The sequence below is a fragment of the Cannabis sativa genome, chromosome 2, assembly GCF_029168945.1.
Source record: "Cannabis sativa cultivar Pink pepper isolate KNU-18-1 chromosome 2, ASM2916894v1, whole genome shotgun sequence".
NCBI lineage: Eukaryota > Viridiplantae > Streptophyta > Magnoliopsida > Rosales > Cannabaceae > Cannabis > Cannabis sativa.
Genome location: NC_083602.1, coordinates 17,241,881 through 17,269,607, shown reverse-complemented (window position 1 = coordinate 17,269,607; position 27,727 = coordinate 17,241,881). Strand labels below are relative to the sequence as shown.

Genomic DNA, 27,727 nt, shown 5'->3' with positions numbered 1-27,727 from the left:
TAACGGTTTTTTTCAGTTTGAACGGTTTTAATTTTAGTGGTGTTCGGTAAGTTGATTTAAACGGTTTGAACTATTTTTTGAATTTTATGCTCAGTCCATAGAATTTTTAAGTATATTAGGGTGCATATCTTAAAATTTTTTAGTTTCGAAACCTTTTTTAAATCACACTCTCGATCACCTTCCCTTTGTTTGGTGTTGTTTTTCTTAACTTTGAGTAGAAACTACGGCGGTATTTGGTCCAAAAAGTCATATGGTATAAAAGCCAGTAGCGGAATCCTTAAACGCGTAAACGTGGTGCCTTCGGTGCGTTTCCTCGCCTTACATCTAACGTCTGTCGTTGTTTTCAACCAACATCATGTTTACCTTTTCCAAAAATGACAGTAGTTTCTTGGAAATTCCGAAGTAACTAAAAAAGAATTCATGTCTCGATATTTTATCAAATCTGTGTAATTTTGTACCCTTTTTTTTTTCTTAATAAATAAAATTGAAATTAAAAATGGCGGCCATGGCGTCGCTGCTGAACGGTGAGAGAGCTGTGGTCGTCGTCTTCGTAACATGCGTTGTCGTCTCCCTTCCTCCTTCTCTCTTCTGCCATGGCCTCGCCCTATCTCTTCTCGCACTCGCCGCCTTATCTCTCGATGTTGGAGCCGATTATTTAAATTCCTTCCCCCTTTTCCAAACCAGGTGATTATTTTTCCTCTTTTTCTCCTCAATATCTGTCTAATTTTATTTCTTAATTCAGATTCGGGTGATATATGGATTTGTAATGTTGAATTTATGCTTAATTAACTCGTTTTGGTGATGAAAACTTAGAAAAATATGATTTACAAATCTCTCTATCTCATTATATATGTATATACATATATTATATTTTCAGGCCAGGTGCTTCGTCCGGTATACTATTGGGTGCTGTTACCCTGCCAACTGTTATGTTGTCCAAGTTGATACAGATAGAAAGGGCAGTTTCCTTGAAGGAAATCGAAATTGAAGGTAGAAATACATTGTTTCCCGAATTCAAAATTTCATCATTTTATTCTGGTCAATTATCGAATAAAAGATCAATCAATATTGCTCCGTTTGATTGTTTACGATGTTACTCAAGTGACAAAAAAGTTATGGAAATTTATCTCCGTTTAATCGTTTCCTTTCCTTCCATCCTGTATATTTTTATGCCTTTTTACAATTTGTGAGTCTTGTAACTTTGTTTTATTTTCGGTGTGTAGAGTTTGAGCACTTAACGATGCAGTACTGGGCTGCTTCTGCTTGTTGCTTAGGCGTAATAGTACTTCTTTGCGTGCTTATATCAAATACACCTAGCAATACGCATCCCCTTGCTCTGCATAGTGCTCGGCATGCAAAGTTCAGCTTGACCTGTATAGTCTTATATACAGCACTTTGCTGTGTGTCTCTTGGTACAATCTCTCTTACCAGTAAGTGCTTAATCTTCAATTACAACTAGTAATTATTTTCTCCATCGTCCTAATAGCCGATCACACAATTAGAGCAATGATTCGATTACAATGAAGTGTAATTCATCCCTTTGATTTTTCATGTTGTGTGTGTGTGTGTCTTGCTTCTGTTGAAGTTTAAATATATCTCTGCTGACACTGTATCCTTGTTTTTTTACAGGCTTCAACACAATATTAAAGCTATTATGGATGTTTTGTCATGGATTGGCAGCTGTGAAATTGATACAGCATCTTCTCAGTACTTTCCCGTCATGTGCTTCCATTGGTATTTATCATGAAACCTTTTGTAAATTTTTTAAATACGTATATGGTAAACTAATTGTTTATGTCAGCATTATTTTTACTGGATTATAAACTGCATAAACCATTTCAATTCAATTTTTTTATACTGTTTGATGTAGTTTACTACTGAGAGAAACAAGAAGAACGGGAGAGTAAAGAGAAAACTGAAGAACTTAAGAGAATGTTTGACATCATAACTAAAAAAATTATTTTCTTTTTTTAAGAACCAAAAACCGTTTATTGAACACAAGTGGGAATGTTTGTCATTGTTTCATGAAAACAATACATAAAAATAAAGCTACAAGAACTAAGAAATTTTGAAAACAACAAAAAGTTGTTTTTTTTTTTGGAGTTTTCATCACTTTTTCTTTCAAATTAATTTTTCTCATTATTGCCACAATATTACTTTTTCCTCATTATAATTTATAAGTTTTAAAAGATTTATCTTTCTATAAGTATATTGAGTAATTTTTATTGATTTTTTTCTCTTAAGAAAATGATCTAAAATCTACTGTTAAAAAACATAAACAAAACAGTTTTTTTTTTTAAACTATAAAAACTGTTTTGCGTTCTCATTTTTTAAAACACAATTTTAAAAACAAAAAACCGAAAACAACGCCAAACAAGTTTTGAAAATTTGAATGTTATTGAGTTTAAACCTCAATGTTGGGGTTCAAATAGTAAATGAATTATTTTTCCAACTTTAATAAATAATTAACTCTAACATATTCACCGAGGATAAAGATAAATACAGCTAATATTAAACGTATTAATATTAAAGTAACAAATTACATCAAAAATTTTATTTTTTTGTGTTTGTATTCATTTCTTATTGTTCCATTCAGGAGAAGCACTTTTGGTGACATCCGGTCTCGTTCTCTATTTAGGGGACATGTTGGCATTAACTATAGCAAAAGTAAGGTTCTTCTGCACTTGATTGTTCTTTGTTTCCTCTAGGAAAACTAGCTTATGATATTGGCAGTGACAAATTTTGTAAAAAACAGGCATGTAGATTGTTGATTACAGAAAACATGGTGCGGTATGGAAGTAAAAGGAGTGAGATTGGTGTTATTATTCAGGTATGATTCCTTATGTGATGAATTGATTAAGAAAATGTTATAGCTGTATAGCAAAGCTTCTCTCTTGTGCAGGGAATGCTGCTCGGCCTTCTTCTTTTTCCAGTGGTGTTTAGATTTGTACTTCAAATTTTGGAATGGTTTTTAACTAAAGCATTTTCTCAATCAAGGATCGACAATGAAATTCGGAAATCTCTTATATTCTTCTTTTGCCTTGGATTTAGCATGATTGTGATTATTCCAACATGGATGGAGTTTGTTCAGGATTTTCATATGCATCCATTGCTATGGTATTGCTATCACTTTGGTTGCATTTACTTATATTAAATTTAGGGTGGTAGTTTGGTAGCTGTAGGGCTCTGTTTGACGTTGCTATCACTTTGGTTGCATTTACTTATATTAAATTTGAGGTGGTAGTTTGGCAGCTATAGGGCTCTGTTTGATGGCTGCTATGAACTCACTATGATTTAAATCAAATGAGAAACACTTATATTTTATTATATTTTGTTTTTATATAAATTGTTTTGACATAGATTCAATATTTATATGGGAGTGATAGAACTTTCTTTTCTATCAAAGGTGAAAGACAGAACTGAAACTGAAATCTTTCTTGTATAGAACTGAAGAAAAGAAAAGGAGAAAGGAAACCTCAATGTACAAATTGGGTTCCAAACTCCCAAGAGGTTTAATCTCTCCACTGGATCTAGGCTTTTCAATGTTACAAAACTATGAGATAATGAATCCCTCCTTAGCCTATCTTATTTATGGACAAGTAAATGAACTAAATATATTTTGATAAAACTACTTATGTACCCTAACTGCTGCCTTTAACTTTCATCTTATTATTGGTCTATCAATTACCCCAGCCAAACTTTCACCTTGTCCTCAAGGTGGAATTCAGGAAATCGCTCTGTTAGGATCTAAAATTCCTACCAAGGTAACTTCAAATTCTGGTAAGTGCTTCCATTTGATCAGTACCTCTTGCTCTCCATCTTCTCTCTTCCTTGAATAGGGCACACATCTACGGTTGCTTGCTTCTGGTTGTACTTTCATTCCAACTTGGATGTGAGCTGGGGAGGAGCAATAATGGTTGCTAAAGTCTGTTCTATTGCATGCCAATGTGGAAAGTGGGTTGTATGGCTGCTGTAGGGGGCAGCTCCAATTTGTAGGCTACTTTCCCAATCCTTTGCTTTGTAGGGTTTATAGTACATAGTACATAGCTGGATGTTTCTCATTCCTATGACCTAATAACTTTTGCCGTTATGGTCTCAGCTTAAGAAAAAAGCTGGCTGAAACTCTTTCGTGTCGCTTTCTATCTGCATTCTCAAGTCATCTTGAACAGCATCTCAATTTTGTAACAACCTATCCGCTTCTGAAACTCCTTTACATTAGGTCATGTGGGGTGGGTCTCTACCATATGATGCTTGGGTTGGGTGGGAGTGCATTTTGTTGCTGAGTGGTAATTGATGTTGTACAATTATCAACCACAAGAAGTATTGGATCCCAATTTTTTTCTCTCTTTCTCTCTATCATAGGTAAAAGACAACTGAAACTGAATTCTTTCTCTTATTGAACTGAAAAGAACAAACTCAATGTACAAATAAGGTTCTAAACTTTTGAGAGGTTTGCTCTCTCTACTAGATCAAGGCTCTTCAAAGTCTTTGAACAGTCAGATAATAAATCCCTCCTTAGGCTAGCCTACTGACTAAATAATATTCCGTTGGGGCTACTTGAGTCTAACTAATCTAACTGCTACTTTTAACTTTCTCCACGTTAGATATCTTGATAATGGTTGGATTAGGAGTTTAGGCCTGCATGAGTGTTTATATCTTGGCTATGTATTTTCTAATGTGAATATTGGAACAGTAGTAGCTATCCTTGTGAACCCTACATGATTAGTAGCCAAGTAATTTTTTGTAAGATTAAAGTTCTGGCTTTGTAGGAGCTTTTGCGATGCAATATCAGAAGTCATCCAAGCTAAACGATGAAGTTGTTATAACATTGAAATAGCCACATGCTTTTGTAGGATCTACAGCAAACATCTTCCTGCTCAAAATTAATATAGTTATTTAGGTTTCCTGTGAATTGGATCATACATTTATTACTTAGACTGTCGAGACTTTTCCACCTCTGAAGATGTATAAATTGGTATACTGTACAAGTTGAATAAGACATTTTTTTTGGGATGGGTAGGGATGGGGTAGGTGTTACTTCTACAATTATGATTTCTATTAGCTGCTGTATGTTCTGGCATCTGTGTTTTTATATCAAATTACTCTCTAATCTCTACATGGTGTTTTTCTTTTCGGCAGGGTTTTTTCATTTGTCTTTTCAGAACCCCTTAAAAGATTATCTTTATGCATCTACTGGGTGCTTGTCATATGTGTTTCTGTTGTGAGATTCTATAACATCTCAAAAAATAGCAAAATCGAGAGGATTCTTCTACGGAAGTACTACCATCTTATGGCTGTTTTAATGTTTCTCCCTGCTCTAGTCTTCCAGGTATGATTTAAGGGATTTTAATGTATTTATTCTGATGTTATTCTCTCTCTTTTTTGTGGTGTTCTTAGATATGTTCTCTTTATGTTTGATTTTCAGCCTAAATTTCTTGATCTAGCATTTGGTGTGGCTTTGGGAGTTTTCTTGGCATTGGAAATTGTTCGAGTAAGTTACAAAACTAATAGTATGATTGTTTGGCTAAATTGTCTTTCTTTTGTTCTAATGTAAACTGGCATTATCCATGTATATGAAAAGGAGGTTTGTAAAAATTATGTTAAAAATGCGGAATGAGAAACTTTGATCCCATTCAATTGACTTAGGATGTCCCATATTTGACATTTGTAAGATGAATTACCCAAAGTCAAGTACAGGATCGTACGATAGGAAGAGAAGATTGTACATCAATATGATCAAATTTTGTTCAGTGCATACCTTGGGCAACTATGTTACTAATCTACACCCAAGTTTTTTTTTTTCAAAAATAACTAATTGGGAATTGAGGCGTTTTCCTCAACTGAAACAAAACATACATTTTGATTTTTTTTAAATAATCATAAATTTGTGAAAAAAAACATAAAACTCATAAAACAAACAATTAATTCATAAAAAACACGAAGTTTGAAAACAAAATAGTATTTCTAAATTAGACAAATATAAATTTAGTAACCTAGGATAGATCGTAGATTTTAAACCAAGTCTTTTAGTCTTAAATAAGTGCTATTAAACTTTAAATTAAGTCCCTTGACATAAAAGCTGAAATGTATTTCATGGAATCTGGGTTCATAAATTGGAAAGAATATAACATCTCTGCTTTATTCATGGTCATCTTTCGGAAGACTTGCTGGGTCTAAGCTCTTCTTAAGAACATTTCAAAAAAATATTAACCAATTCTTATCCTCTTATGTTTTATGGTACATTTTTTTGTAACTACTTTGTTTTAGTCAGGTATGGAGACTTTGGCCTCTGGGGCGACTGGTGCATCAATTTATGACTGCTTTCACGGACCATCGTGACTCTGATATTCTAATTGTTAGGTGGGTGAGGCATTTTATTTTTCTCTTGGACCAGAAACTTTAAAGTTTAGTACTTATCAAAATGATCTTGATGCTTTAATTTCTAATATCTTAAATATTCAGCCACTTTTCACTTCTGTTGGGATGTGCACTTCCCATTTGGATGTCTTCTGGCTACAATGACCGTCCTCTTGTTCCTTTTGCTGGAATTTTGAGCCTTGGGATTGGAGATACAATGGTGAGCGAGTTCACAACTGTACTTGTAATTGTGCACCAATAATTTGATATACTAGTTAGGGTGTTATTTTGGGTTAGAGATATCATTCATAACTCTGTCCTTATCTTTGAGATGAGAAGAATGTTGTTTGGCAAGCATGATGTAAAGAGTTCAGTGTTTTTCTGTATTTGTGAATCCTTGTTAGCAACTGTGGCTTGCACAGAAGCCACTAGGTTGGTCTAGCGGTGACTGGGTTTAAGAAATGAGTGTGACCCAGGCTTGAACCTGGGATCTCTTAATATAGAGGATCTTAGGGGCTCATTTAGGCACCAAGTGTGCCAAGATATTAAAAAAAAAACTATGGCGTGCACATGTAGCCATAAGTTTCATGCCAATAGTTTGTCAAATTAGTAATGCTAACAGAGTATGTTAACTGTGATCCTAGGATGATTATTTTATAGCACATCTGTTATAAAAGCTGGCAGAGAACAAAGTTATTGCTGAAAATGTTTTCTAAACCATTATCGAGAGTGCTATCAAGCTATCCATCAAAACCTTTTTTATACGATGATGTATTGTATGTTTTACCAACAGTTTTGCTTTACATATTCAGGCATCAATGGTTGGCTACAAGTATGGTGTCCTTAGATGGAGCAAGTCGGGCAGTAAGTATGCTTTTCATTAATGGTTATATTATTTTACTATTGTTTCTTTCTAAAACCCAGCTGGTATTATCAATTTTCAAAATTTTGCTGACATGTCCTGGACATGGTGACTTTCATAGAGAAAACTGTTGAAGGGACTGCAGCTGGTATTACATCGGTTCTGGCCACGTGCTCGGTTCTGCTTCCGCTTCTAGCATCAACTGGATATATTGTTACAGAGGTATCTCTAGCCCTCTACTTTTCTGTGAATTAAGCATTGGTACAGTTGGTTATCAACATAGACTGTGATGGTTGTGCTTTATGCATATGGGATATTTTGGATCTAAATCCAATTAAAAATCTTATGACAAAAAAATTTACATAGGCAAAATTTCAAATTACAAATGGGCGTGTATGTAAATCCTTTCTTCTGAGTTTCTGTTAAAAGTCAATTTTCAAGAGTAAATTCTGCTCATAGATTCATCAGAAAAAGAAGGGAATTCAGTGACTCACTTAAAATCCGAGAAAGGAAAAGTAGGAGATTATATGGTATTTATGCTTTTTGCCTTTCACTTTTGCAGCATTGGTTCTCTCTTGTCGTTGCTGTCACTGTGAGTGGTTTATTGGAGGCCTACACAACACAACTTGATAATGCTTTCATACCACTTGTTTTCTATAGCCTTCTTTGTCTGTAAATGGTGCTTCCAAGTTCCAACTTTTGAAAGTACAAGAAACCGAAAATGATCAAAGCCTTCCAAAGAATACAAATACACTAGATACAGACAAGGTAAAAGAGGAAAAGGAGAAAGAAGACAGATATTCATCACTCAATTTATGTGATCTCTCATGATTGCGTTTTGTAGATAACTAGATACGACTGAGTAGAGTGGTCAATACTAACAAGATGACTTATTTGTTGTATGTCAATTTTTCATTGGTCTGAGTTGGGCTCTTAATAAGGGTTAGATTTAGCATAAAGTATTCCTTTTGTAATTTTTTACCATACATTTTAGTTTTTAGAGAGAGTTACACAGAGTAGGAAAGAGTTAGGACACTACACTGATCCTATAGTAAAGAAAATTTAACACCTTTATTTCATTTTCAACCTCTCAAAGTTTTTGATTATGTATCTGCTATTATCTGACCTTAAAACCCAATGATCTATGAGAAAGAAAGTACAAATGAATAGATTGGACATGCAATACTGCCTTACTGGACGTCATGGCGAATATAAGCTTTTCAAATCGTGCACCAAAGAATTTTATATTTATATATATATTTTTAGCAATAAGTACATGAAAAAAGAATGACTATATTATGAAATGGTAAATTATTCTTAGCATACCAAATAGACCAAACAATAAAGATAATATTCTAGAGTGAACTAAAGATGTGGCAAACCTGATCTGAAACCAAAAGAGGTAAGTCGAAAACATGTAAAATTCTAATTCAAATCAGATGAGCACGAACACTCGTAGTGAAGATGCGATCAATGAGAACTCTAGGATTTGTTCCCACTTTACTATAATAACCCACTTTGAATCCCATTTTGTCCAAGTCACTACTATATCACTGAATGGAGCTATTTCTTGCAGTGGTCATAATTAATGAAGATGTATGTGTGTAGAAGAGGTAAGATTGGTTATCTAACTAGAGATACTGAGGCACCATCAAAAACTCACCACAACTATGGTGTTCGGGATGAGGAAAACTCTATGATTATGGTCTAGCTAGTAAATTCTATAGATGAAGATATTAGTCCTATCTATATATGTTACTCCACAACAAAAGAATTACGGGATAAGGTGAGTAAATGTATTCAGATTTATCAGTTCACAAAAAAATGTATTCAGATTTGTCCGTTAAAAAAAATGTATTCAGATTTGTTTAACAAGTCTCAAACTTTTGGACTATAATTGAAGCTTGGAAGTGTACTTAACAAGGAGATGGCGATGTGACAAAGTAATTTGATTCTTTGATGAGAATGTGACATGGATAGTAATTTGATTCATAAATATATATTGTGGATCAAATTACTATTTGATGACTATATAGTAATCCTCGTGTTACTTTGGCACAAATAAGTAGAAGTGCTAATGCTCTTTCTAGTTCTCTAATTTTTGAACTAATATGTCCTTCATGTCTCTAAATTGTCTTGCAACCTTTTCTCTTTTAGCAAGCTATCAAAAAAGATTCTGTTGTATTGTTTTGTCTAATTCTTACTGAATTTTAGAACCAACTTTCTAGGAAGACGATTGACTGTGCCAAAATAATCAATGATCTCTACTATTTCGATGATAATTGTTATAAGTATAGACAAGTTCAAGAATTAAGTGGTAGTACCAGTTCTACTTATGAAACAATAATGTTTTGGCATGCCATCAACGATTAAGGCCCCTAGGTTTATTTGAAACAACCATTCCCTAGTTTGTTTAAAGGTGTGTATTTAAAATCTATGTAATGTGAACATTTTATTTATCTAGGAGTTATTGTACTTTTTTTTTTTCCAAAGCCTACTGGATATTTCATTTCTAGTCCGTTCTATCTAATTCATAGTGATGTATGAGAATCTTCAAAGGTTACCACTTTATTTGGAAAAAAATTATTTGCCACTTTTATTGGTGACAATACTTGTTTATGTTGGGTGTGTCTAATGAATGCTAATTCTCCAAGTTTAAAATTTGTTCAAGTATATTTTCAAGATTATTGAAAGAGATCATTTTAGAACAGCCAACAGTCATGTAAATCTTAGCTCGCAGTTCTAGCTTTTTTCTAAGGACATGAGCAAATGCACCTCCAAATTCTATAATGACACTAGGTATACGTTTATTTTATCATTCTAAATGTGTTTTGGGAACAGACTTAGATGAGACAATATCATAATGCCAGATTCCATTGTGGAAGACAGATTTTTTTTTTGAAGAATTCGCCATCTACGCAGCTTTTCTGTATGAATGCATTCAAAACGACCTGCTTTCTATATGATCCTTATAGAAAGGAAGAGGCGTTGATAGAGAAAGGAAGCCAGAATGAAATGATTTTGACTATCGATTTATTAGTAAAAAACATTTGCTGTCTCTAAAGTATATCCTCAGAAGGACATTGGCAGAGTAGAGTAACTAATGATTAACCTTACTATTTTCATTAATGTACGATTCTGATGTTTTGCAACACCACTATGTTGTGGGGTTTTTAGGGAGGTAAGTTGAGATACAATTTCAAGTTTAACTAAATAATTTTTGAACTGCATATCCAAATATTCTCCACCCCTATCAGTTCGCAAGATCTTTAACGACTTAACTAACTAGTTTTGAGCCATTACCAGGAATTCTTAAGACTTCTCAAACGTTTCAAATTTTTGTGCATGAGATAAAGATGTGAATATCTAGAGTAATCATTAATGAAAGTGACGACGTACTTATAACCACCTCTGGCTTATATATTCAAAGGTCCGAAGCATCTGAATGCACCATCCCAAGTGGTTATGTAGCACGTGTTCCCTTTGCAGAGAAGAAATGTTTAGTTATTTTGCCTTCTAGACAGGACTTGTAAGCTGTTAACTCACCCAGGGTGAGTTAGTTTCAAAGGTCCACCTTTGGTTAGTCTTTGAATTTTATCGTAACTAATATAACCAAAACGTGGGTGCCAATAGATTAATTATTATATCGTTATTGTTGCAAAATTCATATGATATGCTTACAAGTGTACAAAATTACAAGAAATAATAGTGGTTAAGAGATTGATATCATCCCATAGAGATTAAAATAATCAACACAATTATTTATAGCGAATATTAAAACCTAATTTTAACTAAGAGATCAATTTTGAATGATATTAGAAAAGAATATCAAAAACGAGAATAAAAAGTTAAAGTTAAGAATAATCAGATAAAATAATTGTCAAGATTTCGATTTCACCCTAATTAAACTACGGTTTTGATTATTAATGTGCCTAGCTGTATACCCAAATTTTAACGACGATGACATGTCAACAGTAGCAACACTTGGCACAAAAATATCGAGACTAAATTAATGAAGAATATGTAAAGCCATGACCGTTGGGATGACCGTTAATCATGAAGGGTGGTCATGACCGTCAACCATGAAGGGTGATCATGATCGTTAGAATGGAAGTCAGACGGTCACCTTTACCCCTAGCTTGAGTAAGGTGGGAGTCTCCAAGAAGGAAAAATGGACTAATACTTTCTTAAGCAGAATGAACAATCAGCACACACCTACATGCCAAGTTAGTCCAAGGGGTAGATGACATTACCTCCACCATAGACATAATGATACTCTTAAAGGTAGATGAGAACATCTACATAACATTATAACTACTGACAACGTACAAGGGATCTCGGGGGGTCACCCCGAGATGACGATTGTCACCCTTCTCAAGTTGGGTCACCGGGGGGGGGGGGGGTCACCCCGCGATGATGATTGTCACCATCCTCAAGTTGGGTTTCAGGAGTGTTGCCCCCAAGTATGGGCTTCATCTCCAAAGGTGGTCAACGACCGTGTCACACCCTTAGGAGACCCTCGTCATTAGTGACTATTTCAAATATTCAAATCCCATGAAAGGCTCAAAGACAATTATAAACCCACGAAAATAGGGGATATTATCATAAAAATCAGACTTCAACCACCTCCGAAAATCAAGGAAAACGGCTGAGATAGCTTCGCATTGGTCGCGTCTCCTGAAGCGAGAAGCACTGACCCTTTCCCCTATATAAGGGGTCATCCATGACCTGGAAAAGGGATCCGCAATTTTGAGCACTTAAAAAATAAACACTTCTTCATTCTTTGCAATCATGAGTTTGTTCTTGACTTTTGCAACTCAGCTTAATAAAACACAAAAAGAGTAGGCTATTACCGACATCCGGAGCTGAACCTCTTTAAATTTTGGTCTCTTATCTTTATATTTATTGCAAATTCTGGTGTCATTAATTGCATTTATTACTGAAATTTTGGTTTAAATCTCATTTATTATGACACCGCGTCGGTTGGCTAAAAATACAGTCAATATTTTGGTGCTTTCATTGAGAGCTTAAACCAAAATCTGGAAGTTTTTTACCAAAAAAAATGGTGTTAACCTGAAGATCTCAAGAATGACTTGATGAGGAGACGAACAATGCCTAACAATTTCCATCATCAAGCAATCTCGCTGAAAACAATAGAGAACGACCCTCGCGTTCGGGGAACGGTGGTGCAGCCACCACCCACACCACTGCTCAGACTGCTGCCAGTCATGGGAAAACTGGCCAAACTGTTGCCACAAGGTAGACAATTGCTGGGCGTACCACCAACGCCACTACCGCAGTAGGCAGCGCTACTGATGGTGCCACCAAAAGGGGTAATACTGGAAATTTTTCCCCACCTATTGATGGCACAGGCCAAGCTCAAACTAGTCGAGGCCTTGGCGTCTTTAGGCTACGAAATGAACCCCATATTGATATTGAGGGAATTAACCCCGAGATGGATCAGTTACAAGATGCAATAGGCCGAATGCAAGGCCAGTTCCAGACTGTGCACCAAGAACAAACTCAAGCTCGAGCGGCCTTGACCGAAAGTCTTGCTAAGCAAAGGAGAGAATTCCAATCTTGACTGGAAGATCATGCTCGTGAAGTGAGGAGACGCCAAGACGACCAAGACCGTCGCACCCAAGAGGCTGCCGATTTAATACAAAGCTACTTTAACCAAAACACTTAAGGTTTGGGTACTGACGCCCACATTCAATAGATACCTCAAACCTATCCACAGGAAGTCCCTGCCTCGAGAAACTAGCGGGAGAGGGTGGTCTATGGACCTAAAGAGCGCCCAAGGAACCAAGAAAGGGCTAGGAGTCACCCCTCCAACAGGGTTGCCCGCAACAATAATCGACCACTCCCTGTCGATGAACAAGTCCTACCCGGTCATTATATGGGACGTGATGACTCCCATAATATCCGTATAAGGTGGAGTAGTGGAGGCAACTCTAGGAACAACAATGGTGAGCGTGGTACAAATGGTGGAAAGACACCCCAACATAGGGAGTGGCAACCCCGCGACCAACGCGACCAACCAAGAAAGGGTAATGATCGCCCGAGAAATAGTAAGTCCAAGGGGAGAAGGGAAGACCCTAAAGTCAATAGTGATTATTGTCCAAACTACCCTGACGGTCATGGCGATGATGAAGCTGAAAGTCGGGCCAACAACCAACTAAATCCTAAGCTGGGGGGTTATCAAGCCGGAGGGCCGTATGCCCCTAATAGGCAACAACAACCTGAGAATCCCCTCAAAGGGGTAGAGATGACCAAGTACCACCCCCGATCGATGGAAGGGATGACATTCAAAATGCAGGAGGAAGGCCAAGAACCAAGTCAGTTTTTGAACATGTAGGCCCTCGAGGGGGTAGAGACCTTTAGGATGCCCTCAATAGAAATAGGGATAATCACAGTTCCAACATAGTAAATCTACCTGAGTCGATTCAAAGAAACCAAACAAATGTTGGTGTTAATGTTGCTTAACCCCAAGCAGTCATAAATCTGGTGATCCAGGCTCGGTTGGATGAGTTAACCCGATTTGTCAAGGATCTTACCGTTGGAAATTATTTTACCAGGATCTTAGATCTACTCACAAGTATGTTTATTAACATCCTAAATAAGAACTTTCTAAAACGATAAATAAACACATATAAAGTTTAAGAAACCTTACATTGGGTGCAGCGGAATAATATGACTCCTTCCGTTCAGATATCTAGCCCTTGATTCCTTTCTGTAGCAGAGCATTATCAATATCTGAACCTGGATCTCTTTCTCTGATTCTTTGATGCTGAAACTCCTTTGCTGAATGTCTTTCTTCACGATCTTTCTCACTATGATTGAGGTATCACTTGATGTGTGTGGGCACTACTCATACACTAAGGTAGTTCAAAATTCAAAGGAAGAGAAAGAAGAAGTGGCAGCTAAAAATAGGGAGAGAGAAGGTCAGTTTTTTCTAATTCAGAAGTCTCAGAAGAAAAGTGTAATTTTCCTGAAGCCTTCACTATCTATTTATAGCATTCCACTAGCGTTAGATTTGAATTATATGGCATTAAAATAATGAAAAAATCAACTTAAAATACCTACTAAGGTGGCTGGCCATACACTTAGTGGATTGGGCCTTGCTTTTTGCAATTTTGCAATTTTAACACCTTTTGTATCTGATTTTCTCAAAAATGCCAATTTCCTAATTCAACCATTTAAATGCCAATTCTAACTATTTAATAACTATAAATAATTATTAAATAATATTGTCATTTATCATATTTATTAATTGAACCATACAAAGTATCATAATTAACAAATATGCCCCTATTAACTCTTTCTTTACAATTTCGCCCTTACTTAGTGAAAATTTCACAAATAGACATAGTCTAATTTGTGAATTATAATTGATTAATCAAAACCAATTACATGAGTCTTACAAGCAATATTATCTCAACTAGTGGGGGACCATGGGTCTATATAACCGAGCTTCCAATAAGTAGATCAAGAATTTAGCACTAAAATTCACTAACTTATTAATTCTTCGTTGAATCCACGCATAGAACTTAGAATTGCACTCTCAGTATATAGAATGCTCTATATGTTCCACCATATAGACACATCATTAGTTATCCATTGTTATAATCCTAATGTGATCAATTATCCTCTATATGAATGATCTACACAGTAAAGGGATTAAATTACCGTAACACCCTACTATGTATTTTATCCTTAAAACACTTGACCCCGTATAAATGATATTTCAGCTTATGTGAAATGAGATCTCCACCATTTATTTTTCGTTCGGTCAAGCTCGAAGGAGATCATCCTTTGCTTACTATTCGCCAGATAGAAGCTATAGATTCCATGTTTATGCTAGCGCTCCCACTCAATTGCACTACCGTGTTCCCAAAAAGTACGTATCACCCTGACCTAAAAGTAGGCTTAACTAACAATTCAAGGAACACGAATAGCCTTTCAAGATTGAGCCTAATCATAACAGGATTAAGATCATTTGATCTAGGATCAACTAGGCGATATTGACTTGAATAGATTTTACGGTAAGTTTAATTAAATCTAAGTCAAAGTTCAATATCGGTCCCTTCCGATGCATACTCCATGCATCCAACCTGAGCTTTACTTTAACCAATGCTCTGGAAAGAACATAGTATTTCTTCAAATACAAGTAAACTCTTGTTGTAGATTATCATATCAGTAAAACCCTGTGTCTGATAAATCTAGGAAACTTTATTCACATAGTCATGTTTACTTTCCAATGTGTTGACGGCACAATAAACAGGATCAAGTATGTGAAAAGGGTTTCAGATGAATTTATACATTATGTACATATAATCATGAAATAAATCATGTGAACCATGCAACATTAAATGTTATTTCTGATCTATATTAATAAGTAAATCTGATTATATTGAAATGAGTTTTATTTAGGGCATACAACCCAACACTTACTACACCGAAACTCATTGACTTAGAACAAGAAATGAGGAAAGGGTTTGCTTTCTCCCAAACGATCAATGACCTCCCTATTCCAGCAAAATTCAAAATGCCTACTTGCAAGTACACGGGTAGTGAAGATCCATTGACTCATGTTGAAAACTTCAAAATCCAAATGGACCCTCAAGGGATCAGGGATGACCTTTGATGTTGAATCTTCCTTGCAACCCTCACAGACACGGCACAATAGTGGTTTACCAAAATACCCTAGGGAGGATCACTTCTTGAGACGAGTTCGAAGGTAATTCTATACCCAGTTTTCTTCAGCCTGGCAGATACTGGCAGAATTGGGTGACTTAGTTTCCATCAAGCAAAAGCCTGATGAGCCGCTAAAAGACTACATCTAGCACTTTATGCGTGAAGCCTACAAGGTAAAGAACCTAAGTGACGACGACAAGCGAGCTGCCATAATGGGGGGCATCATGGTGGGAGGTCAACTATGGAAAGATACAAGGAGGAAGCCAACTCATTCTATAAAAGGCTTCCTTAACAGAGTTGATGAATTTATTAAACTGGAAGAGGCTGAGCGGAATGCCAAAGGCCTCAACCCAGCTAAGGGAAACAAGAACGGAGCAAACACTAGTGGCCAAGGCTCCTAGGGTTAGGGGAGCAACAATAAAAGTGGCTTTAACAATGGAAAGAGGGCCAACAATAATAATGGTGGAAATAACTTTATTAACAACAAAAAGCCAAACAAAGAATCCTCATTAATGACTATGTCCTCCTAATTGATACAATCTTTAGCCACGCGTGACATTCCCCTTGTCCTTGCCTATGGGTATGATAACCCATCATCCTACCAAATGATGACTTACCACTGAGTACAGAATAGTTGAGGTCATCCCACCTAGAATATACAAGTTAGCACGTTACGTGCCAACACAAAGTTAGTACTAGTGTCTTGCCATTGAAACGGAGAGCACCTACAAAAGTACTACCAATATAAGTTGTTTTTCAACAATGAATTAGGCTGGTTAGTGTACCCACAAAGTGTATTTTCATAGCTGGTCTTCATTCCCACCAACAAAGTTTGATAATGTAAAGGCACAAGTTTCCCACTTTTGATGTAAAAAGGCATGTTTGCCCATTATATTCATCAAGAAAAAATTGCAAGTTATTTTTTATATAACGACGTAGCTTGTATGATTTTTATTGAATCAAATTGCAAGCCTAACTAAGGTCAAGAGTGTATGAAATTATAGTGGCAAACTCGTGACAATGACAGTTCCTATGTGAAAGCCCTGATTACTTAACAAGTGATCAAGAGGTGAACCTACTTAGTCACTTGGGGGCAACCACACACATACATGGACTAGTAAGCATAAAACATACTCACTTAAATAGATTTTACAATATTAAAAATTTATTTTCAAGTTCTAAAGTGTTTATGCGTTGCTCAATGTCTTGAAAAACCTATATCTGGTACATGGTTAACTATAAAAAATGCTTACGCATAGTGTGGTACATGCTAGACAAGTTAACACATAGTAGCATATAGTAATAGAGCCATATAACTCCAATGTAAAAAAGAAGGCATACATCTGTGACATTCATGATGCACAACAAAGGAAAATTGTATCAAGGGAACACCTTCTCATATAGACACCCCCATATATACATACAAGTCCCAAACAAGTGTGCAAGAAACCATTGCGATCGTCCCCCACAATTTCATCCAAAGGTAATACAACCTCCTATTCGAGACAATGAAAGGCTCATCCTAACAATAAATTAATAGCCTTTGCCTAAACGCTCCATACCCTGACCCTCAACTCTGACCCTCAACTCAAAAAAAAGAGCTCGAAGGGGGTTACAGTCGTATTATGATCTCGAAGGGGGGTCACGGTCGTATTTTGGTCTACAAGGGGGGTCACAGTTGTATTATGATCTTGAAGGGGGGTCACGTTTGTATTTTTGTCTCGAAGGGGGGTAACAATCGTATTTTAGTCTTGAAAGGGGGTCATAGTCGTATTATGGTCTTGAAGGGGGGTCACGGTTGTAGTTTGGTCTCGAAGGAGGGTCACGGTCGTAGTTTTGTCTCAAGTGGGGTCACGATTGTGGTCCCACCTTGGGGGTGACATCCTGCCTACCACATGGTGGTCTCGGGGTGGGGCACCCACAAATCCCAATCTCGGGGTACCTTGAGATTGCTCAATTTTGGAGTATACCCTAAACCTCCAAATAGTCGGGCCAAAGCGACCATGGTTCCAAGTGACAAAGTGACCCGAAGCAACAATGACAACTACACACTTCAAATTTTACTAAGTGTGTAAAGCCAAAATAATACATGAAGTGTATATATATAAGTCCCCAAGAGGGATGCAAAAAAAAAAAATATCTCCAACCCACGAAGCCGTGCTAAGATTATCACAGAGCAATGCACCCTAACCCCCCATGGGATGGTCTCGGGGTGATACACCTTGACCCCCAGATGGTGGTCATGGGGGTGATGTAACCCCCAACTTTGGGCCAATCACACATTGTCCTCATTAAAGATAGTTTATAAACAACATGCTATCTACACTCATGGTAAACTTTTGACCTCGGGGTGGAGTACCCCGACCCCTAAGTGGTGGTCTCGGGGTACCACTCCCAACCCACTCTCAGCCCAACTTCAGTCCAAGAAAAAGGGGACATGCTTCTGTTGGAATTATTTTACCAGGAACTTAGATCTACTCACAAGTATGTTGATTTAACAACCTAAATATGAACTTCTAAAACGATGGAAAATTAAACACATAAAAGTAAGAGAAATCTTACATTAGGTGCAACGGAATATATGTCTCCTCCCACTCAGATCTCTAACCCTTGATTCCTTTCTGTCGCAGAGTATAATCAAGATCTGAGCCCGAATGTCCTTCTTTGTTGAATCTGAATTCTACACAGCCTTCCTCACTATGATTGAGGTATTACTTGATGTGCGTGGACACTACTCTATCACTTAGAGAATTTCGAAAACAGAGAAGGTAGAGAGAGAGAGAGAGTGGCGGCTTGAAGAGAGTTTTTGTGTGAGAGAAAATTCTGTCAAAAGTGTTACAAAAACTGAAGCCTTTACCTTCTATTTATAGAAGACCACCTAGGGATATGGTTGAATTACTTGGCATTAAAAAATTGAAAAATCAATGGAAAAAGGGAAGCAAAGTGGCCGGCCTAGGCATTGTGGAAACAAGGCTTTCCACTTTTCCAACTTTCCTTTTCCTACATTGCTAGTTTTCTATTTTGTCAAAAACTGCCAATTCCTTTATTCAACCACATAAATGTCAAATCTAATTATTTAATAATTAAAATTAATTATCAAATAATATATTGTCATTTATTTATTAATAATAAAACTAATTAAAGTTTCCCAATTAATAAATATGCCCTTCAAATTCTCTATTTACTGTTTTGCCCTTAATAAGTGATAAATTCTCAAATAGACACAGTCTAACTTGAGAATTATAATTGATTAATTAAAATCAATTAAATGAGTCTTACAAGTAATATTGTCTCAACTAGTGAGGGGACCATGGGTCTATATATCCGAGCTTCCAATAAGCAGATCAAGAATTTACTTCTTAAATTCACTGACTTATTAATTCTTCGTTGAATCCATGCATAGAACTTAAAATTGCACTCTCAGTTATATAGAATGCTCTATATGTTCCACCATATAGACACATCATTAGTTATCCATTGTTATAATCCTAATTTGATCAATGATCCTCTATATGGATGATTTACATTGTAAAGGGACTTAATTACCGTAACACCTTACAATGTATTTTATCCTTAAAACACTTAACCCTGTATAAATGATATTTCAGCTAAGTGAAATGAGTACTCCACCATTTATTTTCGTTTGGTTAAGCTCGAAGGAAATCATCCTTTGCTTACTATTCGCCAGATAGAAGCTATAGATTCCATGTTTATGTTAGCGCTCCCACTCAATTGCACTACCGTGTTCCCAAAATGTACGTATCACCCTGACCCAAAAGTAGGCTTAACTAACAAATCAAAGAACACGAATAATACTCTTGAGATTGAACCTAACCATATCAGGATTTAGATCATTTGATCTAGGATCAACTTAGTGATATTGAATTGGATATATATTACAGTAAGTTTTATAAATCTATTTCAAGATTCAATATCGGTCCATTCCAATGCATACTCCATGCATCCAACCTGAGCTTTACTTTAACCAATGTTCTGGAAAGAACATAGCATTTCTCCAAATGCAAGTAAACTCTGTTGTAGATTTTCATATCAGTAAAACCCAGTGTTCTGATAAATCTAGGAATCCTTTATTCACATAGTCATGTTTACTTTCCACTGTGTTGACAACATAATAAACATGATCAAGTATGTGAAAAGGGTTTGAATGAATTTATAAATCAAATAGACAAACAATTGATAAGGTGAACCAAAACATACACAAATGAATGAAAAATACTTCTGTTATTTTATTGATATTGAATAATCTGGATTACATTGAAATAGAGTTTTATTTAGGGCATAAAACCCAACAGCTTCAAGCTTGGGGTGTACCTTGATCTCCAATCTTGGCCACAGTTCAAGACTTCAAAAAAAAAAAGCTTACTCGGGGTGTACCCCGACCCAACAATGTCAGTGTAACACCCAAGTGTTGGGGTAATCATTGTCGTATGGGAGTTGCTTGGGTCACGGAGTGTGTGTGCGTAGCTCGGGGTGTTTATGAGCTTTGGGTGGTCTAAGGGCATGGTGAGTCAAAAGGGTCATACCTCGACCCCCAACTCAAGGCCTCATGGTGAGGCCAAAGCTTAGTCTCGGGGTGTGCGACACAGGTACATACCCCGACCCCCAAAAGAGGTATCTCAACGTGTGGGGATGCAAGGTGGCCCAAAATTCACACCCCACACACAAAGTATAGTCATCAATAATTTTTCTCAAGGAACATAATCAACCAAAAGTTTCAAAATTAGTCATTCCTTCACAAAATTTCATCAAACCAGAGCCAAAAACACATTACCCACAACCTATGCTGTAGAATCCAATCGTTAAACACTCACATCTTATCAAAAAATCAAAGATCCTAATGATCCAATGCCAGTTTTGACCATGGAAAAAACTACCAAGAAGTGCTAAAAAACTTCATCAAATCTCAAATTTCAAGCAAGAAAATTGCAAGAGGAAGTGTAGAGAACCTACTCACTATGAAGATGGAGACCTCAAAGCTATAGTCAATAGTCAATCCAAGCAACAATTAATAAAGCAATTTATTAATTTGCAAAAGGTTGATTTTGTTGGGCTCCTCGAGACTAGAGTTAAGGCTCCAAAACTTAGAACCTTATACTCGAATGTGTTTGAAGGACGGTGCTTTTCGTCCAACATAGCTTGGCATGCTGGTAGGAAAATTGTTATAGCACGGAATCCATTTAGTTTCACTGTTGATATCATCAAATGCACCAGCCAGTTGATGCATTTGAGGGTTTCAACCACTGAGGGTTTTAGCAGTCTTCTCACTATTGTGTATGCTTCAAATAATAAGGGAGAAAGGAGGATTTTGTGAAAGGAGTTATGTGAGTTGAGTACTGATGAGAATTGGTGTCTAATGGGGGACTTTAATGATATTTTGGCCAAGGAGGAAAGGATTGGGCATAGAGTAAGATCTTATCCAGATTTTGACTTTCTAAACTGTGTGAACTTTTGTCGTTTAGAAGATGTCAAAGCAAGTGGGAATTATTACACTTAGACTAACAAGCAACCTGGTGAGGACATAATTTACTCTAAAATTGATAGAGTGTTAGCTAATCAAACTTGGATCAATAAGTTTGATTTAGCTGAAGGTGTCTTTCTAAATGAAGGCTTATTTGATCACTCCCCTGCTATTCTATCTCTACATCCTGATCTTGGTGGTGGTAAAAAGCCTTTTAAATATTTCAAAATGTGGAAATCTCACCCAAAATATGAGGAAGTGTTGAAGGAATTATGGAATACAGAAATTGAAGGCAACAATATGTTCCAAGTTGTGTCGAAAATGAAGAGATTGAAGGTTATTTTGAAGGGCATAAATAGAGATGGCTATTCGAATCTTCAAAGTGCTGTAGCTAAGGCCAAAATGGACCTCGATACCATCCAAAGTCACCTGTAGAGGCACCCACTTGACCCTGACTTACACCAGCAGGAGAAGGACAGAGAACAGTTAATAAAGGTTCAGAAGGACTACTCATCCTTGTTACACCAAAAATCTAAGATAGCTTTGATGCAAAATGGAGACACTAATTTGGCTCTCTTCCATGCTTGCATTAAGTAGCCGTTGAGACAGAATAGGATTCTCTCTATTGAAAAAAATGATGGCATGAGAGTAAATGATCCCTCACAGATTACAGCGGCCTTTTTAGAATACTACCAGGGACTCCTTGGCACTAAAATGAGTAATAGAAGACATGTAAAAAGTAGCATACTTGCTAAAGAGCCTATGGTGACACTTGAACAAGAAGGAAAATTAACACAAAGATTCACTAAAGAAGAGGTAAAGCAAGTTGTTTTTAGCATTCTTGGGAACAAATCTCCCGGCCCAGATGGATTTTCTAGCAGTTTCTTTCAAGACAACTGGAATTCATTGGAGGGGACATATGTGGGGCAATCTTATCACCCCAGGTAAAATTCTAAAAGAGATTAATTCTACCATACTTACCTTAGTTCCCAAGATGAAATGTCCTAATTCTGTTAAGGATTTTAGACCAATAACTTGTTGTAATGTGATTTATAAGGTTGCAACTAAGCTATTAAGTACTAGAATCAATAACATTCTCCCTGAAATAATATCACAGGCTCAAGGTGGTTTTGTTAAAGGGAGATTTATAGGACATAATATTCTGATATGTCAAGATCTGGTGAGACATTATGGTAGGAAGGAAAACAAACTTAGCTGCATGATCAAATTGGATCTCCAAAAAGTTTATGACACGATTGAGTGGAGTTTCATCAAAGAAATGCTCACAGGTTTGAATTTTCCTAGAAAGTTCACACAGTTGGTAATGAATTGTGTCACTACTCCTAAATTCTCTCTTAGTTTCAATGGAACATTACATGACTTCTTTGAAACTAAGAGGGGAATTAGGCAAGGGGATCCTATGTCTCCATTACTATTTGTTCTGGGAATGGAATATGACTCTAGATTGATGAGACAGGTTGGAGAGAAAGAGGACTTTCACTTCCATGATAGATGCTCTGAACTTAAGCTCAACCATCTAGCTTTTTCTGATGATGTCTTGCTATTTTGTCATGGAGATATTGTTGGAAATTATTTTACCAGGATCTAGATTTACTAACAAGTATGTTGGATTAACAACCTAATATGAATTCTAAAACAATGAAAATAAACACATATAAAGTTAGAAAGCCTTACAGTGGGTGCAGCGGAATATTATGACTCATTCCGTTCAGATCTCTAGCCCTTGATTCCTTTCTGTAGCAGAGCATCACCAAGATCTGAACCTGGATCTTCTTTTCTCCTTCTTTGATGCATAAATTCCATAGTCTTCCATACTATGATTGAGATACCACTTGATGTGTGTGGGCACTACTCATCTCACAAGGATTTCGAAATTTCTCTCTATTTTTCTCTCTTAATTTCGTGGCTTTTCATCCATACAAGAGAAGAGAGCAAGGTTGCTTTATATAGGGAAAAGGGAGAGCACAACTTTCCAAATAAAACAGTTTCCTTAATTACTGTGTAATCAATTAACTGCCTTATTTAGTGTGATCCACCACTTTCCTATTATAGCTAGGCTTTGATTAGCAATTACATGGCAATTAAAAAATAAAAATAATAATTGGGAAACACAAAGGGAGTGCTCGGCCATAGAGGGAAATGGGCCTTACTTGGATTTTGCAGTTTCCTCAATTTTATTTCTATTTCTCCAAAAATGCCATTTTTACAATTCTAATCATTTAAATGCCAAAACTAATTATTTAATAACTAAAATAGATTATTAAATAATATTGTCATTTAAAATAATTATTAATTAGACATACAAAGTCTCTTAATTAATAATTAAACCTAGAAACCCTTTTCTTTACGATTTCATCCTTAAACTGTGAGAATTCATAAAGTAGACATAGTCTAACTTTTAGAATTATAATTGATTAATTAAAATCAATTAACTGAGTCACAAGCAGTATGGCCTCAACTAGTATGGGGACCATGGGTCTATATAACCGAGCTTCCAATAAGTCGAACCGAATTTACCAAGTAAATTCCCTAACTTATTAATTCCTCATTGAATCCACACTTAGAACTTGGAATTGCACTCTCAGTCATATAGAAACGCTCTATATGTTCCACGATATAGACACGTCATTAGTTATCCATTGTTATAACCCTAATGTGATCAATGATCCTCTATATAGATGATTTACACTGTACAGGGATTAAATTACCGTAACACCCTACAATGTATTTTATCCTTAAAACACTTAACCCTGTATAAATGATATTTCACCTAAGTGAAATGAGATCTCCACCATTTATCTTCGTTTGGTTGAGCTCGAAGGAAATCATCCTTTACTTCTATTTGCCAAATAGAAGCTATAGATTCCATACTTATGTTAGCGCTCCCACTCAATTGCATTACCGTGTTCCCAAAATGTACGTATTGCCCAGACTAAAGATTAGGCTTAACTAACAAAGCAAAGAACACGAATAATACTCTTGAAATTGAGCCTAACCATATCAGGATTTCGATCATGTGATCTAGGATCAACTTATGATATTGAATTGAATAGATGTTTACGGTAAGTTTCAAAATCTAAGTCAAAGTTCAATATCGGTCCATTCCAATGCATACTCCATGCATCCGATACTGGTAAGCTTTGCCAATGTCCTGGAAAGGACATAACACTTTTCCAAGGTGTAAGAATACCTATCGCTGATTATACCATGTCAGTCTAAATCCAGTGTTCTGACAAATCAGGGAATCAACTTTTGAACATATAATAAAGATTATATTCCACTGTGCTGACAACACTATAATCTTTAACCAACTCATATGTTCTGGACTTAAAAAGAATTCATACATTATATACATATAATCATGAAATAAATCATGTGAACCATGCAACATAAAATGTTATTTCTGATCTTTATTAATAAGTAAATCTGATTATATGAAATGAGTTTTATTTAGGGCATAAAACCCAACAAACTCCCACTTGCACTAATATAAAACAAAAAGTGCATTTCAAATAATCATTAACACCTTGATGTACAAATCAAGTGTAGTAGTAGTAAACTCCTCGTAATGGGATCTGACAGGTTGAATTAAATACAACCTCTTCTCCACCATTACTCTTCCTTAATCACAAAATCCTTGATAATGTGAAATTCCTCTCTATATGTCTACTCTTTTGGGATACTGGATTCTATACTTTTGGGCAACTACTCTTTCGTTATTCAGGAAGTAACCCTAGTAGTTAAGGTAAGTTGGAACACTGCCACAAATGTATAGAACTTTCCTTAGACTGAAAATGTATCTTTCCTGCAACTTTTAACATTCAGTCTCAATCTGGTAGACCAAGAGATTTCAAATAGGTTTTTACACTTCTCCAAAATCGCTACTCCACCCCCAAAGTAATCACCATCTCATCAGCAGACTTTCTAGCACAAAGGCAAGTCTCAAAATCTGATGTGGTGTAGTCTAAGAGTTTCAAAAACACCCTTATTGACTAACATACAGTTCCTCTTCTTAATCTTAAGATTTACTTGATTGTCTTCCAATGTTCCTCTCCTGGATTAATCTGATACCTACTCATTACTCCCACTCAACAGCAGGTGTCTGGTCTAAGGCATACAAAAGCATATCTGAGACCTCTCACTGTTGATTTAAGAAATTCTTTCATGGCTTTATCTTCTCTGGAATAGTTGAAACTTTTCCTTAGATAAATAAAATCTATGCTTAGAAGTTGTGAAGCTTCTATAGATTGCCATTGGAAAGAAAATGCTCCAGCATCTTACTAAAGTAAGTTGCTTGCATTAGAGTAAGTAATTACCAGGTATACCACAAGCCATAGGTTTAGATAAACTCAAACCTACAATACTAGGAACAGGAAGTTTTGTTAAGTCCATTGAATAGACTTATTAACGAAAATTTCCTTTCATGTCCTTGTAATAGAAAACTTTAGGTTACTCCATGTGAATGGATCAAACCATAGTTCTATTGGCTTTCTTCTTAGTTTCTTATCTTGACAATCCATTAATTGTTTAAACTCACAATGGATTTTAATCACTAGTGTCTTCCAAGTCATAAGAAGGTGAGTTCCTAGAAACTCTCCCACTACAACAAGGTACCGTGAACTATGTCAAAGAAAACTAAATGGTATAGACCTCTTCAGTTGTGTTAAGACAACAGAGGCAGTGGGATCATCTTGTAAAATAAGATGATAGAACACTTTTGGAATCAAGAAAAAAATATCTCCTTTATTTGCTACTTTATTTTCAGACTTAGTCATTTTCTTAGAAAAGTAGTATTTGTTTAAACAAACACTTTCTTATCTAATGACTATGGGATGCTCCACCCCTAATCACTTAGAATAGCTAACAAACATGCAAACCAAGGTTAGCAGTTCTAGCTTTTCTTAAGATTTCGATTAGGTCATCCATGAATCTAGTAATGATTTACATTAAGTATACAACCATTGCATCATTCTGAAATTTTATTACCATAGAAGGATTAAGGCAATGACTAGTAACTAATCATCAATATGCAACTCGAATTTCTGGGGAGGTAAATTTGGATATAATTCAAAATCAAATTAATGATCTTTGAACTGCATATCTACTAACTTTTTCTCCACCCCTATCAGTTCGCAAGATCTTTAACCACTTACCATTGCTAGAAATTCATGAAAATTTTCAAACATTTCAAATTTCTTTTGCATAAGGTAAAATCTAGAGTGATCGTTTTAAGAATACAACGAAAACTCATATCCACCCCTGAATGTACATCCATCTGCGAATGAGATGAAATTACTTTCAGTGGATATAGGCATATTAACTCTTTGCAGAGAATGATCTTGTCAAAACCACTATGAACAAGATACAAATGCCTTAGATTTATAAAATATGTGGTTGTATCTTTTGATGACTTAAGTTACATCAACATCAAAGAGTTCTTAGAATAGTGCAAGTGGATTCTGGTCACAGAATACTAAACTCATACAGTTTGAATCCATTGAAAGAAAATGGTTATTAAACACTTGTGAAAGTGTAACTGTATAATTAGTAATTCTTTCTTGGACCACCACTACTAATCTAACTCTATGATTTGCCTATACAAGTAGGAGATATCTAAGATTGAGGATTTATATCATTTTAGGATAGAATTCCGGGAATATAATCATATGCGTCATCTAATTTCTTAAGAGAAAATAAGACTTTATATGATTTATAGACCACTCATCCAATGATATGTCATTAAGCTGATTCGAAATGAATAAGCTAAGAGGAATTAGGATAATTTCGTTTTAAATAAGAATCCAACGATGCTCCGATTAGCGAGAGTCAAAGTAATCTTATTTATATAATCTTCTTGTTTCATATTGTAAAACACTAGTCTAAGGTGTCATCAATTGATGAACAGTTAGATGTTGCATATACAATATTTATCTTTCGAGATCTAACACTATTATTTTAGTCTAATGGTGAAAATCCATTAGGGATTTATCTCATTAGAAAAACAAATCAAGTTAGACCAACAATGAAGATTCGAAATTAAACTACAATTTAATAACAGAAAATAACATGGTTCAATACAAATTCATACACAATTCAGAAATTATGAAGCACATAGCAAGTAGGAATGACAAGTGAAAATACTAAAACATATAATCCTAAATAATTTCCAAGGTTTTCAACAAACTGATATCAGTGTCCCGTTTAGGCGAGAGTCAAAGCTATCATTCATTGAATAGAGTTGTCAGCTCATCTAAAATGTCAAACATTCTAGCAACCTTTTATTCGATCAAGATGTGAATCCGCGTTGTCCC

General features: G+C 35.8%; 1 protein-coding gene across 1 annotated transcript; it reads left to right on the top strand.

Moving 5' to 3' along the window:
• Positions 1–181: 181 nt before the first annotated feature.
• LOC115719412 (dolichol kinase EVAN) lies at positions 182–8,298 on the top strand. The gene is made up of 14 exons (XM_030648455.2): positions 182–684; positions 878–990; positions 1,224–1,430; positions 1,630–1,734; positions 2,597–2,667; positions 2,756–2,830; positions 2,903–3,117; positions 5,140–5,329; positions 5,426–5,491; positions 6,272–6,360; positions 6,463–6,577; positions 7,170–7,221; positions 7,341–7,441; positions 7,782–8,298. The coding sequence occupies exons 1-14, from the start codon at positions 497–499 to the stop codon at positions 7,893–7,895; spliced, it is 1,701 nt and encodes a 566-aa protein (XP_030504315.1). The 5' UTR covers positions 182–496; the 3' UTR covers positions 7,896–8,298.
• The last annotated feature ends 19,429 nt before the right edge of the window (positions 8,299–27,727 follow it).

Excerpts from the sequence above, each read along its gene's own strand:
- LOC115719412 (XM_030648455.2), top strand. The coding sequence starts at position 497 with ATGGCGGCCATGGCGTCGCTGCTGAACGGTGAGAGAGCTGTGGTCGTC. Across the intron at positions 1,431-1,629 it reads TGGTACAATCTCTCTTACCA|GCTTCAACACAATATTAAAG; the intron begins GTAAGTGCTTAA and ends GTTTTTTTACAG. Across the intron at positions 5,492-6,271 it reads TGGCATTGGAAATTGTTCGA|GTATGGAGACTTTGGCCTCT; the intron begins GTAAGTTACAAA and ends TGTTTTAGTCAG.